The sequence below is a fragment of the Musca autumnalis genome, unplaced genomic scaffold, assembly GCF_047663935.1.
Source record: "Musca autumnalis isolate F117 unplaced genomic scaffold, ASM4766393v1 scaffold_2, whole genome shotgun sequence".
Classification (NCBI taxonomy): Eukaryota; Metazoa; Arthropoda; class Insecta; order Diptera; family Muscidae; genus Musca; species Musca autumnalis.
This window is the reverse complement of record NW_027411755.1, coordinates 79,716,324-79,728,755: the sequence shown is the minus strand read 5'-3', so window position 1 is coordinate 79,728,755 and position 12,432 is coordinate 79,716,324. Positions and strand designations below refer to the sequence as shown.

The 12,432-nt window shown below is 37.1% G+C and overlaps 2 protein-coding genes across 2 annotated transcripts; both read right to left on the bottom strand.

The window, feature by feature from the left end:
* Window positions 1–9,082: 9,082 nt before the first annotated feature.
* Window positions 9,083–9,634, bottom strand: LOC141392314 (histone H2A-like). Its single transcript, XM_073965265.1, has 2 exons — window positions 9,547–9,634; window positions 9,083–9,438 (listed from the first exon to the last, which is right to left on the bottom strand). The coding sequence occupies exons 1-2, from the start codon at window positions 9,632–9,634 to the stop codon at window positions 9,083–9,085; spliced, it is 444 nt and encodes a 147-aa protein (XP_073821366.1).
* Window positions 9,635–11,077: 1,443 nt separating this feature from the next.
* Window positions 11,078–11,886, bottom strand: LOC141392905 (histone H1-like). The gene has a single exon (XM_073965875.1). The coding sequence runs from the start codon at window positions 11,826–11,828 to the stop codon at window positions 11,151–11,153; it is 678 nt and encodes a 225-aa protein (XP_073821976.1). The 5' UTR covers window positions 11,829–11,886; the 3' UTR covers window positions 11,078–11,150.
* Window positions 11,887–12,432: the final 546 nt, after the last annotated feature.

The following is a 12,432-nucleotide window of genomic DNA, read 5'->3' as shown; positions in this document are numbered from 1 at the left end:
TATTCTTTCCCTATAAAATGTAAATAATGAAAATTAATAGTTTGAATAGATTTTTTCTCTTTTTAAATATTTTTTGTCGTCCTGAAAAGGACGGATTGGTTGAATTTTGTATGGATTTTCTTCTTCTTATACGATGGTCTGTATTTTTTCCATAATACCTTTCGAGATAATTTAGGCTTTCTTTTCGGTCTTCTTGGGCAAGAGAACAGCTTGGATGTTTGGCAATACACCACCTTGGGCAATTGTGACGCCGGACAGCAATTTGTTCAATTCTTCGTCGTTGCGGATGGCCAATTGCAAGTGACGGGGAATGATACGAGTCTTCTTGTTGTCACGGGCAGCATTACCAGCCAATTCCAAAACTTCAGCAGCCAAATATTCCATGACGGCGGCTAAATATACTGGAGCACCGGCACCAACACGTTCAGCATAGTTGCCTTTGCGCAACAAACGATGAATACGACCGACGGGGAATTGAAGACCAGCACGATTTGAACGGGACTTTGCCTTTCCCTTAACTTTGCCACCTTTACCACGACCAGACATTTTCACTTAATATTTTTTTGAACACTTCACTTAGCACTGAAAAAACACAGAATGATGCCGTTACTCGCATTTTCATTTTTTTTCATTTTTCAAAAAGCCATTTTTTATTAATTCAATTCGTTTCAGTTTACATTTGTTACAGAAAAGGCTTAAAAGTAATAATAATTATGAACATTTATTCTCTTGTATTTACACATACTTTTAGAGACTACCAAATTATGTTTTAAATGTGCTGCAATATTTCATTTGTCAGCTAATCAATTATTTTAGTTTATTTTCTTACATACATTTGTAATTTTTTACCCTAAAAAAATTATTTATAAAAAAAAGGGCAATATTTTAATTTCATATAAAAGTGCTTACATACTATCTTAAAATCTATTCTTAAAAACTAACTTAAAATTACTATTTACATATTTACAAACATTGTGCAGTATTTTATACTGGGTTATATATTTACATTCATTGTGCAGTATTATATACTGGATTTTCTTTGGGATCAAATTTGTGGTATCTCCTATGGTAATAGATGAGGGCCTCTCCATCATACAATAATCCCTCATCTCGTAGCTTTATGAGTGCTGCAGGAGGTAGATGTTTTCTTCTTGTTAAAGTGCTCATATTTTCATTATATGTCACAGATTCTTTTATAATATCATTTTCGATATACTGACAATTTTCGAGAAAACGCAATGCTGAGTCTATCATGAAGGCATCAATTCGTTTGAAATTTATACCTTCATAAATCTTCCTATTTGCAGTACATTTGTATACTCCATCCACCAAGTGCCTAGGTTTGATACCTAGGCTGGGGAGGAGTATACGTCTTTCCCACACCCTTAATCTCTCCATCTGAGCTGAGGAGATGTCCGACCAGGCGGGAAAAGCGTACGATATCATGGGTCTAACAACTTGTTGATAGACAAGTAATTTAATTTCATTGGAGATTCCACCTCTCATTCTAAAAAGCTTAATGTAAGAGAAATATATTCGTTTTGCCTTGCTAAGTGTGTAGTCGACCTGTCTACAAAAATCGAAATTGTTGTGAAATACAATACCTAAATATTTCACTCTGTCAGATATACATATAAATTGTTGGTCAACCTTGAATGTTGGTACATATCTTTTCATGTTTTTGTATGATGTCCCTGTTTTTCCATGGAAAACAACTGCCACACATTTTTCAACATTGAGGGTTAATTTCCATTTCTTGAAATATTGGTTTAAGCTGTCCAAATATTCCTGTAACTTTCTTTCAATTGTTCTACCATATCTGCCTCGGAGAGCGAACAAGACATCATCAGCGTAGGTTAGCAACAGACCCCCCTCAGGTGCCTCAGGGATGTCGCTGACGTATATGTTGAACAGAACAGGCCCCAGCATGGATCCCTGTGGGACTCCCGCTAGTACCTGTTTCCGTTCAGACATACACTTATCAACTTTTACCCTAAAGCTTCTGTCCTTAAGGAAGTCTGCTACCAACCTACATGTCTGTGCATCGAATCCGAAGGTTTGGAGTTTGTACAATAGCCCGTCCTGCCAAACAGTATCGAAAGCCTTGGCAAGGTCAAGGCTTACTGCTATTGTCCCTAATTTGGTTTTGAATCCAGATGCCACATAGTCAGAAAGAGCGACTAGAGCATGTGTGGTACAATGCTGTGGTTTAAAACCAAACTGATGGTCCTTTAGAATATTCCGCCGGTCCAAAGTTCGCCTTATTTTGGCCATAATGAAATACTCAAAAAGTTTTGCAAATGGCGATAGTAGAGAAATGGGTCTATAGCTGCTACAAGAATTTGGATTTTGTGTTGGTTTCAATATAGGTACCACCAGCGCTTCTTTCCACGCAGTTGGAAAGTATCCAATATTAAGACAATGGTTAAACAGTATAGTTAGGAAAGTTAATATAACATCCCCTGCTTTTTTGAGGGCTACGTCGGGAATGCCGTCCATTCCGCAGGATTTTTTGGATGGTCTCTTTTGTAGAGCCATATTTATTTGGTATGGCTTTACAAAACCTCCTTGTTCCCACACTGACACATCACTAACAGCATCTCCATTTGCTGTGAAATTTTCATCGAAGGTCACCATAGGCTCTCTACCCCCAATCCTCACCATGGCCTGTGCGACCAGGCCATCATGAGAATCGACAGCAGGAGACCCCATAGGACAATCGATATTACTATAGTGTTGTGCAATCAGCTCGGCTTTTTGCTGGTTACATGAAATGACAGAGCCTGTCTCGTCACTGAGTGACGCCACTGGATCTCTGTGAGCTAGCCCTGCTGCCCTTTTCACCTTACTATAAGTTTTGGGGCTAACCCTAATATTTTCTAGATAATTCTTATATCTATTTCGTTGAAAGTTATAAATTTGCCCTTCAATAATTCGCCCTAAATTGTATATATCTGCCCTAAGAATAGAATGCCTTTCAGGGTCAGCAGATCTTTTAAGTATTTGTTTTAGTTTTCGCCTTTCACGAATGAGTCTCAAAACATTAGGCGGTAATTTTCCTAACAAACTACGGTTGGTCGATATGACTGGTACACTAACGTCTATTGCATGTTTGAAAACGGAACTAAGTCCTTGAATACTTTCATCTATTTCCGCTATGGCTACACTTTGATTTGTTGGCAGAATATATCCATGTAGCCTATCATGTAGACATCTTCTGAATCTTGGAATATTCATTCTATTAAAGTTATAAAATGTGCTTATTTCACCATTCATTAGCTCAGTAAGCGAAATATTTATTTCCACGGCTTTGTGGTCTGACTCAAATTCGTGGGTTGTTAGAAGCCCATTTTCAACCGGAATAACACCAGATGAGCGAATGAAAAAGTCGATATAAGACTCGGTTGTATTTGTTGTTCGTGTCGGCTCTGTAGTCGGACAGACAATAAGACTCGGACATGAGAGGAGGATTTCAAATAATTCTCTTCCCTTGGTGGTGATTGTGCTTCCACCCCAATCAGAGTGTTTTGCGTTTAAATCACATCCAATGAGTAATTCATTAGATGCGCTGTAGTCTATTATTGGTTGCAAATCTGCAATTCTTATGTGTTCAGAAGGGCGTAAATACATAGATATAAAAGTGATTGTAGAACCATCTCTTTTATACAGTTTTACCGCACAAGATTCTATATTTCCGGAATCAAAAGTTATCTGTTCTGATTTGTATTTTTCTTTCACAAAAACTGCAGTTCCGCCTCCGGGGCGGCCTATTCTATTTTGTCGATAAATATTATACCCATCATAACGAATGTTATATCTTTCTGCCAACTTATGTTCGGCAATAAGAAGAATATCAGGACTATGTTCATGGATGAATTGCTGTAAGTAATGCCTCTTTGAAAGAGACACTAAAGAGTTAATATTTAGAAACATGCACTTAGCCATTAATAACCTTTAATGTGCATCAGCAGGTCGAGAACGGCCGCAATTCTTCCTAGTGCTCGTTCGCTCTCCTGAAAACGGGGGGCGTAATTTTCTAGGTCTATTAATAATTCTTCAAAGCTTTTGCCGAAAGTATTAATGCAATCACTAAGTACGGATTGACCAAATCCTGATTGGGCTCTATTATTTGAATTGGAGCTATTGCTTACTGTTGTTTTTGTTGCTGGTGTTGCAACTGTCTGAGTTGGCTTAACCGCCGAAGAATATAACACGCCTGTCCGTCTAATTGATGATGTTATTCGTTTATTTTTTACTGTTTCTCTATGCAATAATTTCTTTTCTATTATATTTTTCCGTTTAGGACATTCTGGAGAACTGGCCACATGACCACTAACTTTGCAATTGATGCAAAAAATTGGGTACTCTGTGTTGTTATCTATATTTTCATTTGCCTCACGTACTTCCTTGTTTGGTATAAGACAGTCTTTAGGCTCATGATTCTCACCACACTTCACACACCTGGTCGGCATGTTGCAGTTGCTGAGAACGTGTCCATATCTCTGGCAATTATAGCATTGTGCTATTTCTCTCCCTAGGTATTTTTCCCAGCTTACGTCACATCGATAAATTTTCTTTAATTTATATAATTTTAGTATATCTGTAGTGCGCCCAAGGCGCAAAATCCATACTTTGAAACCTATATTTTTACAGTGTAAAACATCTACCTTAAAATTTTGGTTTTCAAGAAAATTCTTGACCATATCTGAGGAGTACTGGTTGGAGAGGCCCACAACCTTCACACTATATGGGACCAAAGCCCTAGGAGTTTTTGTGTGAAATTTGATTTTATTGCTAACTAACAAATTTTTGACTTGTTCAAAATGTTCAAGTCCAATGACTCGTAAAGACAATATGGTTGATGTAATTACTTTAAAGGTGAAATCTATATCTTTAATTTCGTTTTCTAATAAGTCTGTTAGGAATGTAAGTCCTACATCATATACAGTAATTGCGGGAGTACTTTTTCCACTGTTGGGTTTTTTTGTTACCTGTGGTTTACCTCCATCTACCGTTTTCTTCGCTGCTGCGGCCTTCTTTGCTGCTGCTGATGAAGTTGAAGATTCAAGATTTGCTTGTTGCTTTAGTTGTTGTGACAGATGTTGATCTTGTTTTGTGCCTACTGTCAATACCTTCGTTGATGCATCTGATGCTGCAGTTTTTGTTTGCTGTTGTTGATGATGTTGAGTACTAAATGTTGACTGTTTTGCTGCTTTGTCATTCTTCTTCTTCGCCTCAGGCAATATGGGCTTCTTGAATGCCTGCTGCGCTGGCGTTAGGCTTGTGCTCAGCGGTAATTTTTGTGTGGATGCGGCTCCGGACTGTTGCGCTGGTTCGTCTAGCACAACATCAGTTTCTCCATCAATGTTATTGGATAACGGCGTAACACTATTTTTCTCATATGTTGCAAGTTTATCTTGCAATTCCTTAATTACCCTTCTAAAACTATTTTCTTTAGAAGCGGCGTTGGAAAGTTGCCTGGCAGATTCGTCTTGCAACTTTTTCAATCGGGCAATTTCATTTTCCATTGCTTTAAAGCGTGCTTCAAAAGCTTCCTCAATGGAGGAATTTCCGTCCGTACTATTCCTCTTCTTGTTTTCAGTGGACTTAGCGTCGGCGCCAATTCTCTTTTTTCCACGTTTTATATGGATAACTGGAAATTGGTCTTCTTCTTTATTTTCACTTGTTGTGCCTTCATGATTATCAGTCATTAAAATGACTTCATCGACACAAATATTGTTTTCGTCGTTGTTCATATTGCATTCAGGCAATACTTCTTCTTCTTTTTCTGACGCCATGCCGGCGGCAAAAAATTCACCGCCGACGCCAAGTGTTTATGTTGCTTTAACTCAACAAAACACAAAATTTTATCCCAAGTTTGAAACAAAATGTATTATCTCAATACAATTTTAATTTTAATTATTCACTTGAGAACTTTCACTTTTTACTTATTTCTTGATGTTCACTTCACAAGCACTGTTTCACAAATGATGCCGTTACTCGAATATACCCGTACTATTTATACTTTTCTCTCGCTCATTTAATACACACACATCGAAAACTGGGGTTGTTTGGCCACTATTCCACACAGCAACTGTGACTACCTGAAACATTTGAGCATTTAATGCTTGAAATATTCTTGTTTGACGCCGTAGGTTCATCATTTGTGAACAGTGTTAAAAGTGTTTGTGTGATTAAAAAAACTAAAAGTGAAAAATGCCTCCAAAAACCAGTGGTAAAGCAGCAAAGAAGGCCGGCAAAGCCCAAAAGAACATCACCAAGGGCGATAAGTCGAAGAGACGTACCAAGCGTAAGGAGAGTTACGCTATCTACATTTACAAAGTGTTGAAGCAAGTCCATCCTGATACTGGTATTTCGTCAAAGGCCATGAGCATCATGAACAGTTTCGTGAATGACATCTTCGAACGTATTGCCGCCGAAGCCTCTCGTTTGGCCCACTACAACAAGCGCTCTACCATCACCAGTCGGGAAATCCAAACCGCTGTCCGTCTATTGTTGCCCGGTGAATTGGCTAAGCACGCTGTCTCTGAAGGTACCAAGGCTGTTACTAAATACACCAGCTCCAAGTAAATGCCTTGATTTTTTCATCAATTCGTCGAAATTCAAACATAAAAGGCCCTTTTCAGGGCCACAAAAAACATTTTAAAAGAGATCAAATTTTTGTCGAAACACTAATTTTTCCATTATTTACATTTTTAATAAAGAAACTTTTTTATTTTAAAATTTTAAAATTCCTCACATTCCAGCAAAAATAATACATTTCCATGTATTTACTAAAATGACGCCGTCAACTCTTGTTTTGCCGTGGTTCATATTGCTTTTTTGCTTGCTTGGCTACTCTATGTGTGTAATGTGTGTACAACAACACGCCATCCACTGTATGGGTATGTGTGTGTGCTTGTGCGATGTTACTTTGTATTGCCGTCGGCAGTCACCACCAATATCGAAAATGTATAAACGAACAACAAACATGTATAAGCATTTTGCCTGTAATACTTCACTACGCCAATGCCGAATATGAAGCGCAAACGTTTTTAAGGGGAAATTTTTTTGGTGGTGGCGCAAAAATTAACGGGACATTTTTCAATGGAAAAAATAGAAAGAGAAATAAAATAGAGTTGCAACATAACTTCATTAGAATAGAAAAACATTCCTGATTAAAAAAATCTCCTTTTACCCAGCAAACAATTTTTGCAAAAAGAAAAAATTATCATTTTTGAAGATTAAATGAAAAATTCCAAAAATATGAAATTAGATGAAAATGACCATAATTAGACAAACAAAAATTAGTCACATTTATTTTATGACCCAGACTAAAATTTTAATCCCTTTGTGGTGTTATTTTGTGGAATGCCCATAATAAAACAGGCTCAATGTTAATTACCTAATAGGAAAAGTAATTAGTGAGGGTAATATTTTTCCTAAAATCAGACACGTGTGTATTTTTCTTATTTATTTAGGTAATAAAACAATAAATAGTAATAATAAATAGTTTGAAGTAAAGATTTTCTCTTTTTGAATTTAATTTGTAGCCCTGAAAAGGGCTGTTAGATATTATGCTTTCGAATATCGAAAAATGTTGTCAACAAGTAATCTTTCTGGGAAAAATTACTTCTTGGCGGCGGCTTTCTTGGCAGCTGGCTTCTTTGGTGCGGCGGCTTTTTTGGGTTTAGCAGCTGCTGTTTTTGCCTTGGGTGCCTTTGGTTTGGTGGCAGATGCTTTAGCGGCGGTTTTTGCTGGTTTAGCCTTAACTGTACCGGTTTTCTTGGCAGCCTTAGCCTTTGTTTTGTCAGCCTTCTTCTTCTCAGCGGTCTTTTTGGCGGCAGATGGCTTCTTGGCAGCGGTTTTCTTTTCACCGGCAGCCTTTTTAGGGGCAGCCTTCTTCTTCTTCTCAGCAGCTGGGGCCTTCTTCTTCTTTTCAGCAGTCTTTGCTTTGGGTTCCTTGGAAGCCGAGGCGGACAATTTGAATGAACCAGAAGCACCCTTACCTTTAGTTTGGATGAGTTTTCCACTGGCAACAGCGCTCTTCAAATATTGTCCCAAAAATCACATAAATTCTTTTACTTTATGTTGAAATCATTGAAAATTTTCTTCTTCTTCTTCTTATTTTTCACTAAAAATAATTTATTTTTTTCTTAAATGTCCACAAAAATCACATAATTATCTTCTATTTTATGTATTTTTGTTATTTTCTAACAATGATCCTCATTTCATTTCCACAACTCTACTTTTTTCCCTTTGAAAATAAAAATTTTTTCCGTGCGCACTTCATGTTGTCATCACTCTATTACTAACTCTATGCTCTGAAAACATTACCAAAATCACACATTTCTGCATTTTTTCCTTTCCAAATACAGTTACTTTTTTTCTCCTCCAAATTCGCGGCGGCAGAAGTTTATTTCTGAATAATTTACTCTAACAGCCACTACAACAACATCAACAATCATCATGATCAACGTCAGTAAAGGCATTTGGTTATTCTAACTAACAAACACACAACACCACACACTCACACACACACATTCATAACAGACATCGTCAACTTACAATGAACGAACATTGGCGGGAACATCGATGAACGAATATTGGCGCGAACATCATCGATGAGACGAATGATCTCTTTTTCGCTCTTTCTTACTCTCTCTCTGTCTCTCTATATCTGTCTCGCTATTTCTGTGAAAAACTAAAGCGACATAAAACAAACACAATTCTGCTGGGGGGTAGAAATGAAAAACAGTTACAACAAACGAACATATTTTCTAAGGAAATATGAAAGAAAAAATGTCATTTGCAAAATAATCAAGGGTTGTCGTCGATTAAGAAATATATTATTTTTTGGGCATTTTTATTTTTTCCCTATAAAATGTAAATATAAAATTTTTGGTCATTTTTATTCTTTTCCTATAAAATGTAAATAATGAAAATTAATAGTTTGAATAGATTTTTTCTCTTTTTAAATATATTTTGTCGTCCTGAAAAGGACGGATTGGTTGAATTTTGTATGGATTTTCTTCTTCTATACGATGGTCTGTATTTTTTCCATAATACCTTTCGAGATAATTTAGGCTTTCTTTTCGGTCTTCTTGGGCAAGAGAACAGCTTGAATGTTTGGCAATACACCACCTTGAGCAATAGTGACGCCGGACAGCAATTTGTTCAATTCTTCGTCGTTGCGGATGGCCAATTGCAAGTGACGGGGAATGATACGAGTCTTCTTGTTGTCACGGGCAGCATTACCAGCCAATTCCAAAACTTCAGCAGCCAAATATTCCATGACGGCGGCTAAATATACTGGAGCACCGGCACCAACACGTTCAGCATAGTTGCCTTTGCGCAACAAACGATGAATACGACCGACGGGGAATTGAAGACCAGCACGATTTGAACGGGACTTTGCCTTTCCCTTAACTTTGCCACCTTTACCACGACCAGACATTTTCACTTAATATTTTTTTGAACACTTCACTTAGCACTGAAAAAACACAGAATGATGCCGTTACTCGAATATACCCGTACTATTTATACTTTTCTCTCGCTCATTTAATACACACACATCGAAAACTGGGGTTGTTTGGCCACTATTCCACACAGCAACTGTGACTACCTGAAACATTTGAGCATTTAATGCTTGAAATATTCTTGTTTGACGCCGTAGGTTCATCATTTGTGAACAGTGTTAAAAGTGTTTGTGTGATTAAAAAAACTAAAAGTGAAAAATGCCTCCAAAAACCAGTGGTAAAGCAGCAAAGAAGGCCGGCAAAGCCCAAAAGAACATCACCAAGGGCGATAAGTCGAAGAGACGTACCAAGCGTAAGGAGAGTTACGCTATCTACATTTACAAAGTGTTGAAGCAAGTCCATCCTGATACTGGTATTTCGTCAAAGGCCATGAGCATCATGAACAGTTTCGTGAATGACATCTTCGAACGTATTGCCGCCGAAGCCTCTCGTTTGGCCCACTACAACAAGCGCTCTACCATCACCAGTCGGGAAATCCAAACCGCTGTCCGTCTATTGTTGCCCGGTGAATTGGCTAAGCACGCTGTCTCTGAAGGTACCAAGGCTGTTACTAAATACACCAGCTCCAAGTAAATGCCTTGATTTTTTCATCAATTCGTCGAAATTCAAACATAAAAGGCCCTTTTCAGGGCCACAAAAAACATTTTAAAAGAGATCAAATTTTTGTCGAAACACTAATTTTTCCATTATTTACATTTTTAATAAAGAAACTTTTTTATTTTAAAATTTTAAAATTCCTCACATTCCAGCAAAAATAATACATTTCCATGTATTTACTAAAATGACGCCGTCAACTCTTGTTTTGCCGTGGTTCATATTGCTTTTTTGCTTGCTTGGCTACTCTATGTGTGTAATGTGTGTACAACAACACGCCATCCACTGTATGGGTATGTGTGTGTGCTTGTGCGATGTTACTTTGTATTGCCGTCGGCAGTCACCACCAATATCGAAAATGTATAAACGAACAACAAACATGTATAAGCATTTTGCCTGTAATACTTCACTACGCCAATGCCGAATATGAAGCGCAAACGTTTTTAAGGGGAAATTTTTTTGGTGGTGGCGCAAAAATTAACGGGACATTTTTCAATGGAAAAAATAGAAAGAGAAATAAAATAGAGTTGCAACATAACTTCATTAGAATAGAAAAACATTCCTGATTAAAAAAATCTCCTTTTACCCAGCAAACAATTTTTGCAAAAAGAAAAAATTATCATTTTTGAAGATTAAATGAAAAATTCCAAAAATATGAAATTAGATGAAAATGACCATAATTAGACAAACAAAAATTAGTCACATTTATTTTATGACCCAGACTAAAATTTTAATCCCTTTGTGGTGTTATTTTGTGGAATGCCCATAATAAAACAGGCTCAATGTTAATTACCTAATAGGAAAAGTAATTAGTGAGGGTAATATTTTTCCTAAAATCAGACACGTGTGTATTTTTCTTATTTATTTAGGTAATAAAACAATAAATAGTAATAATAAATAGTTTGAAGTAAAGATTTTCTCTTTTTGAATTTAATTTGTAGCCCTGAAAAGGGCTGTTAGATATTATGCTTTCGAATATCGAAAAATGTTGTCAACAAGTAATCTTTCTGGGAAAAATTACTTCTTGGCGGCGGCTTTCTTGGCAGCTGGCTTCTTTGGTGCGGCGGCTTTTTTGGGTTTAGCAGCTGCTGTTTTTGCCTTGGGTGCCTTTGGTTTGGTGGCAGATGCTTTAGCGGCGGTTTTTGCTGGTTTAGCCTTAACTGTACCGGTTTTCTTGGCAGCCTTAGCCTTTGTTTTGTCAGCCTTCTTCTTCTCAGCGGTCTTTTTGGCGGCAGATGGCTTCTTGGCAGCGGTTTTCTTTTCACCGGCTGCCTTTTTAGGGGCAGCCTTCTTCTTCTTCTCAGCAGCTGGGGCCTTCTTCTTCTTTTCAGCAGTCTTTGCTTTGGGTTCCTTGGAAGCCGAGGCGGACAATTTGAATGAACCAGAAGCACCCTTACCTTTAGTTTGGATGAGTTTTCCACTGGCAACAGCGCTCTTCAAATATTTCTTGATGAAAGGAGCCAATTTTTGGGCATCAACCTTGTAGGTGCTGGCCAAATATTTCTTGATGGCAGGCAATGATGAACCACCACGTTCCTTCAATGTTTTGATGGCGGCGTCAACCATTTGTTGGGTTGGTGGATGAGTAGGGGCAGCTGATGGTTTCTTTGCTTTGGCTGCGGCCTTCTTTGGTGCCTTTTTCTCAACAGCGGCAACTGGGGAGGCGGTGGCTTCAACAACGGCGGCGTCAGACATGATTATTCACTTTTATGTTTATATTTCACTGTAACACAAATACACTCACAAATTTATGTGTACTATTAAATTGTTATTGGCAATTTTTAAAAATGGTAGGTACATTGAAAAGATGAGAAGTGCATAGTAGTCAATAGCTATATTTTTCGAAATATTGTGTGGAAGCGTGTTTAATTTTTTACAAAAGTTTTCGTAGGAATTTAATTTTTCCGAAGAATCTTTGAATATTTTTATAAAAGATATTTTACACATTTCTTGTATAGATATCAGGCCATATTTTAACGAAAATTTGGTGTAATTTCCTTTATCCGTTTAAAAGTTATAAGCGTTTAACTTCACAGATTGTAAAAATGTAATCACAAATTTGTAACTAAATTTGAAAAAATTATGAATTTTTTCAAAAATATTTTTCCAAATTCTATTTGAGAATAAAGCCTGATATGTTTACTTTAGGATAAAATTAAAATATTGACATATTTCACATTTTCACTGTGAAAAAAATTCAAAATCTTTATGTGGTCCAAGACGGCAGAAATCCTCTTGTTGGCATATTTTCAATGAAGAAAAGTTTTTCTTCAAAGAAATTTAAAAGCTCAAATCTAAT

What these genes read in the sequence shown, in the direction of transcription:
- LOC141392314 (XM_073965265.1), bottom strand. Translation starts at nt 9,634, where the DNA reads ATGTTTCAGGTAGTCACAGTTGCTGTGTGGAATAGTGGCCAAACAACC. An exon ending in ATTAAATGAGCGAGAGAAAA is followed by an intron (nt 9,439 to 9,546) that starts GTATAAATAGTA and finishes GTCGTGGTAAAG; the next exon opens with GTGGCAAAGTTAAGGGAAAG.
- LOC141392905 (XM_073965875.1), bottom strand. Translation starts at nt 11,828, where the DNA reads ATGTCTGACGCCGCCGTTGTTGAAGCCACCGCCTCCCCAGTTGCCGCT.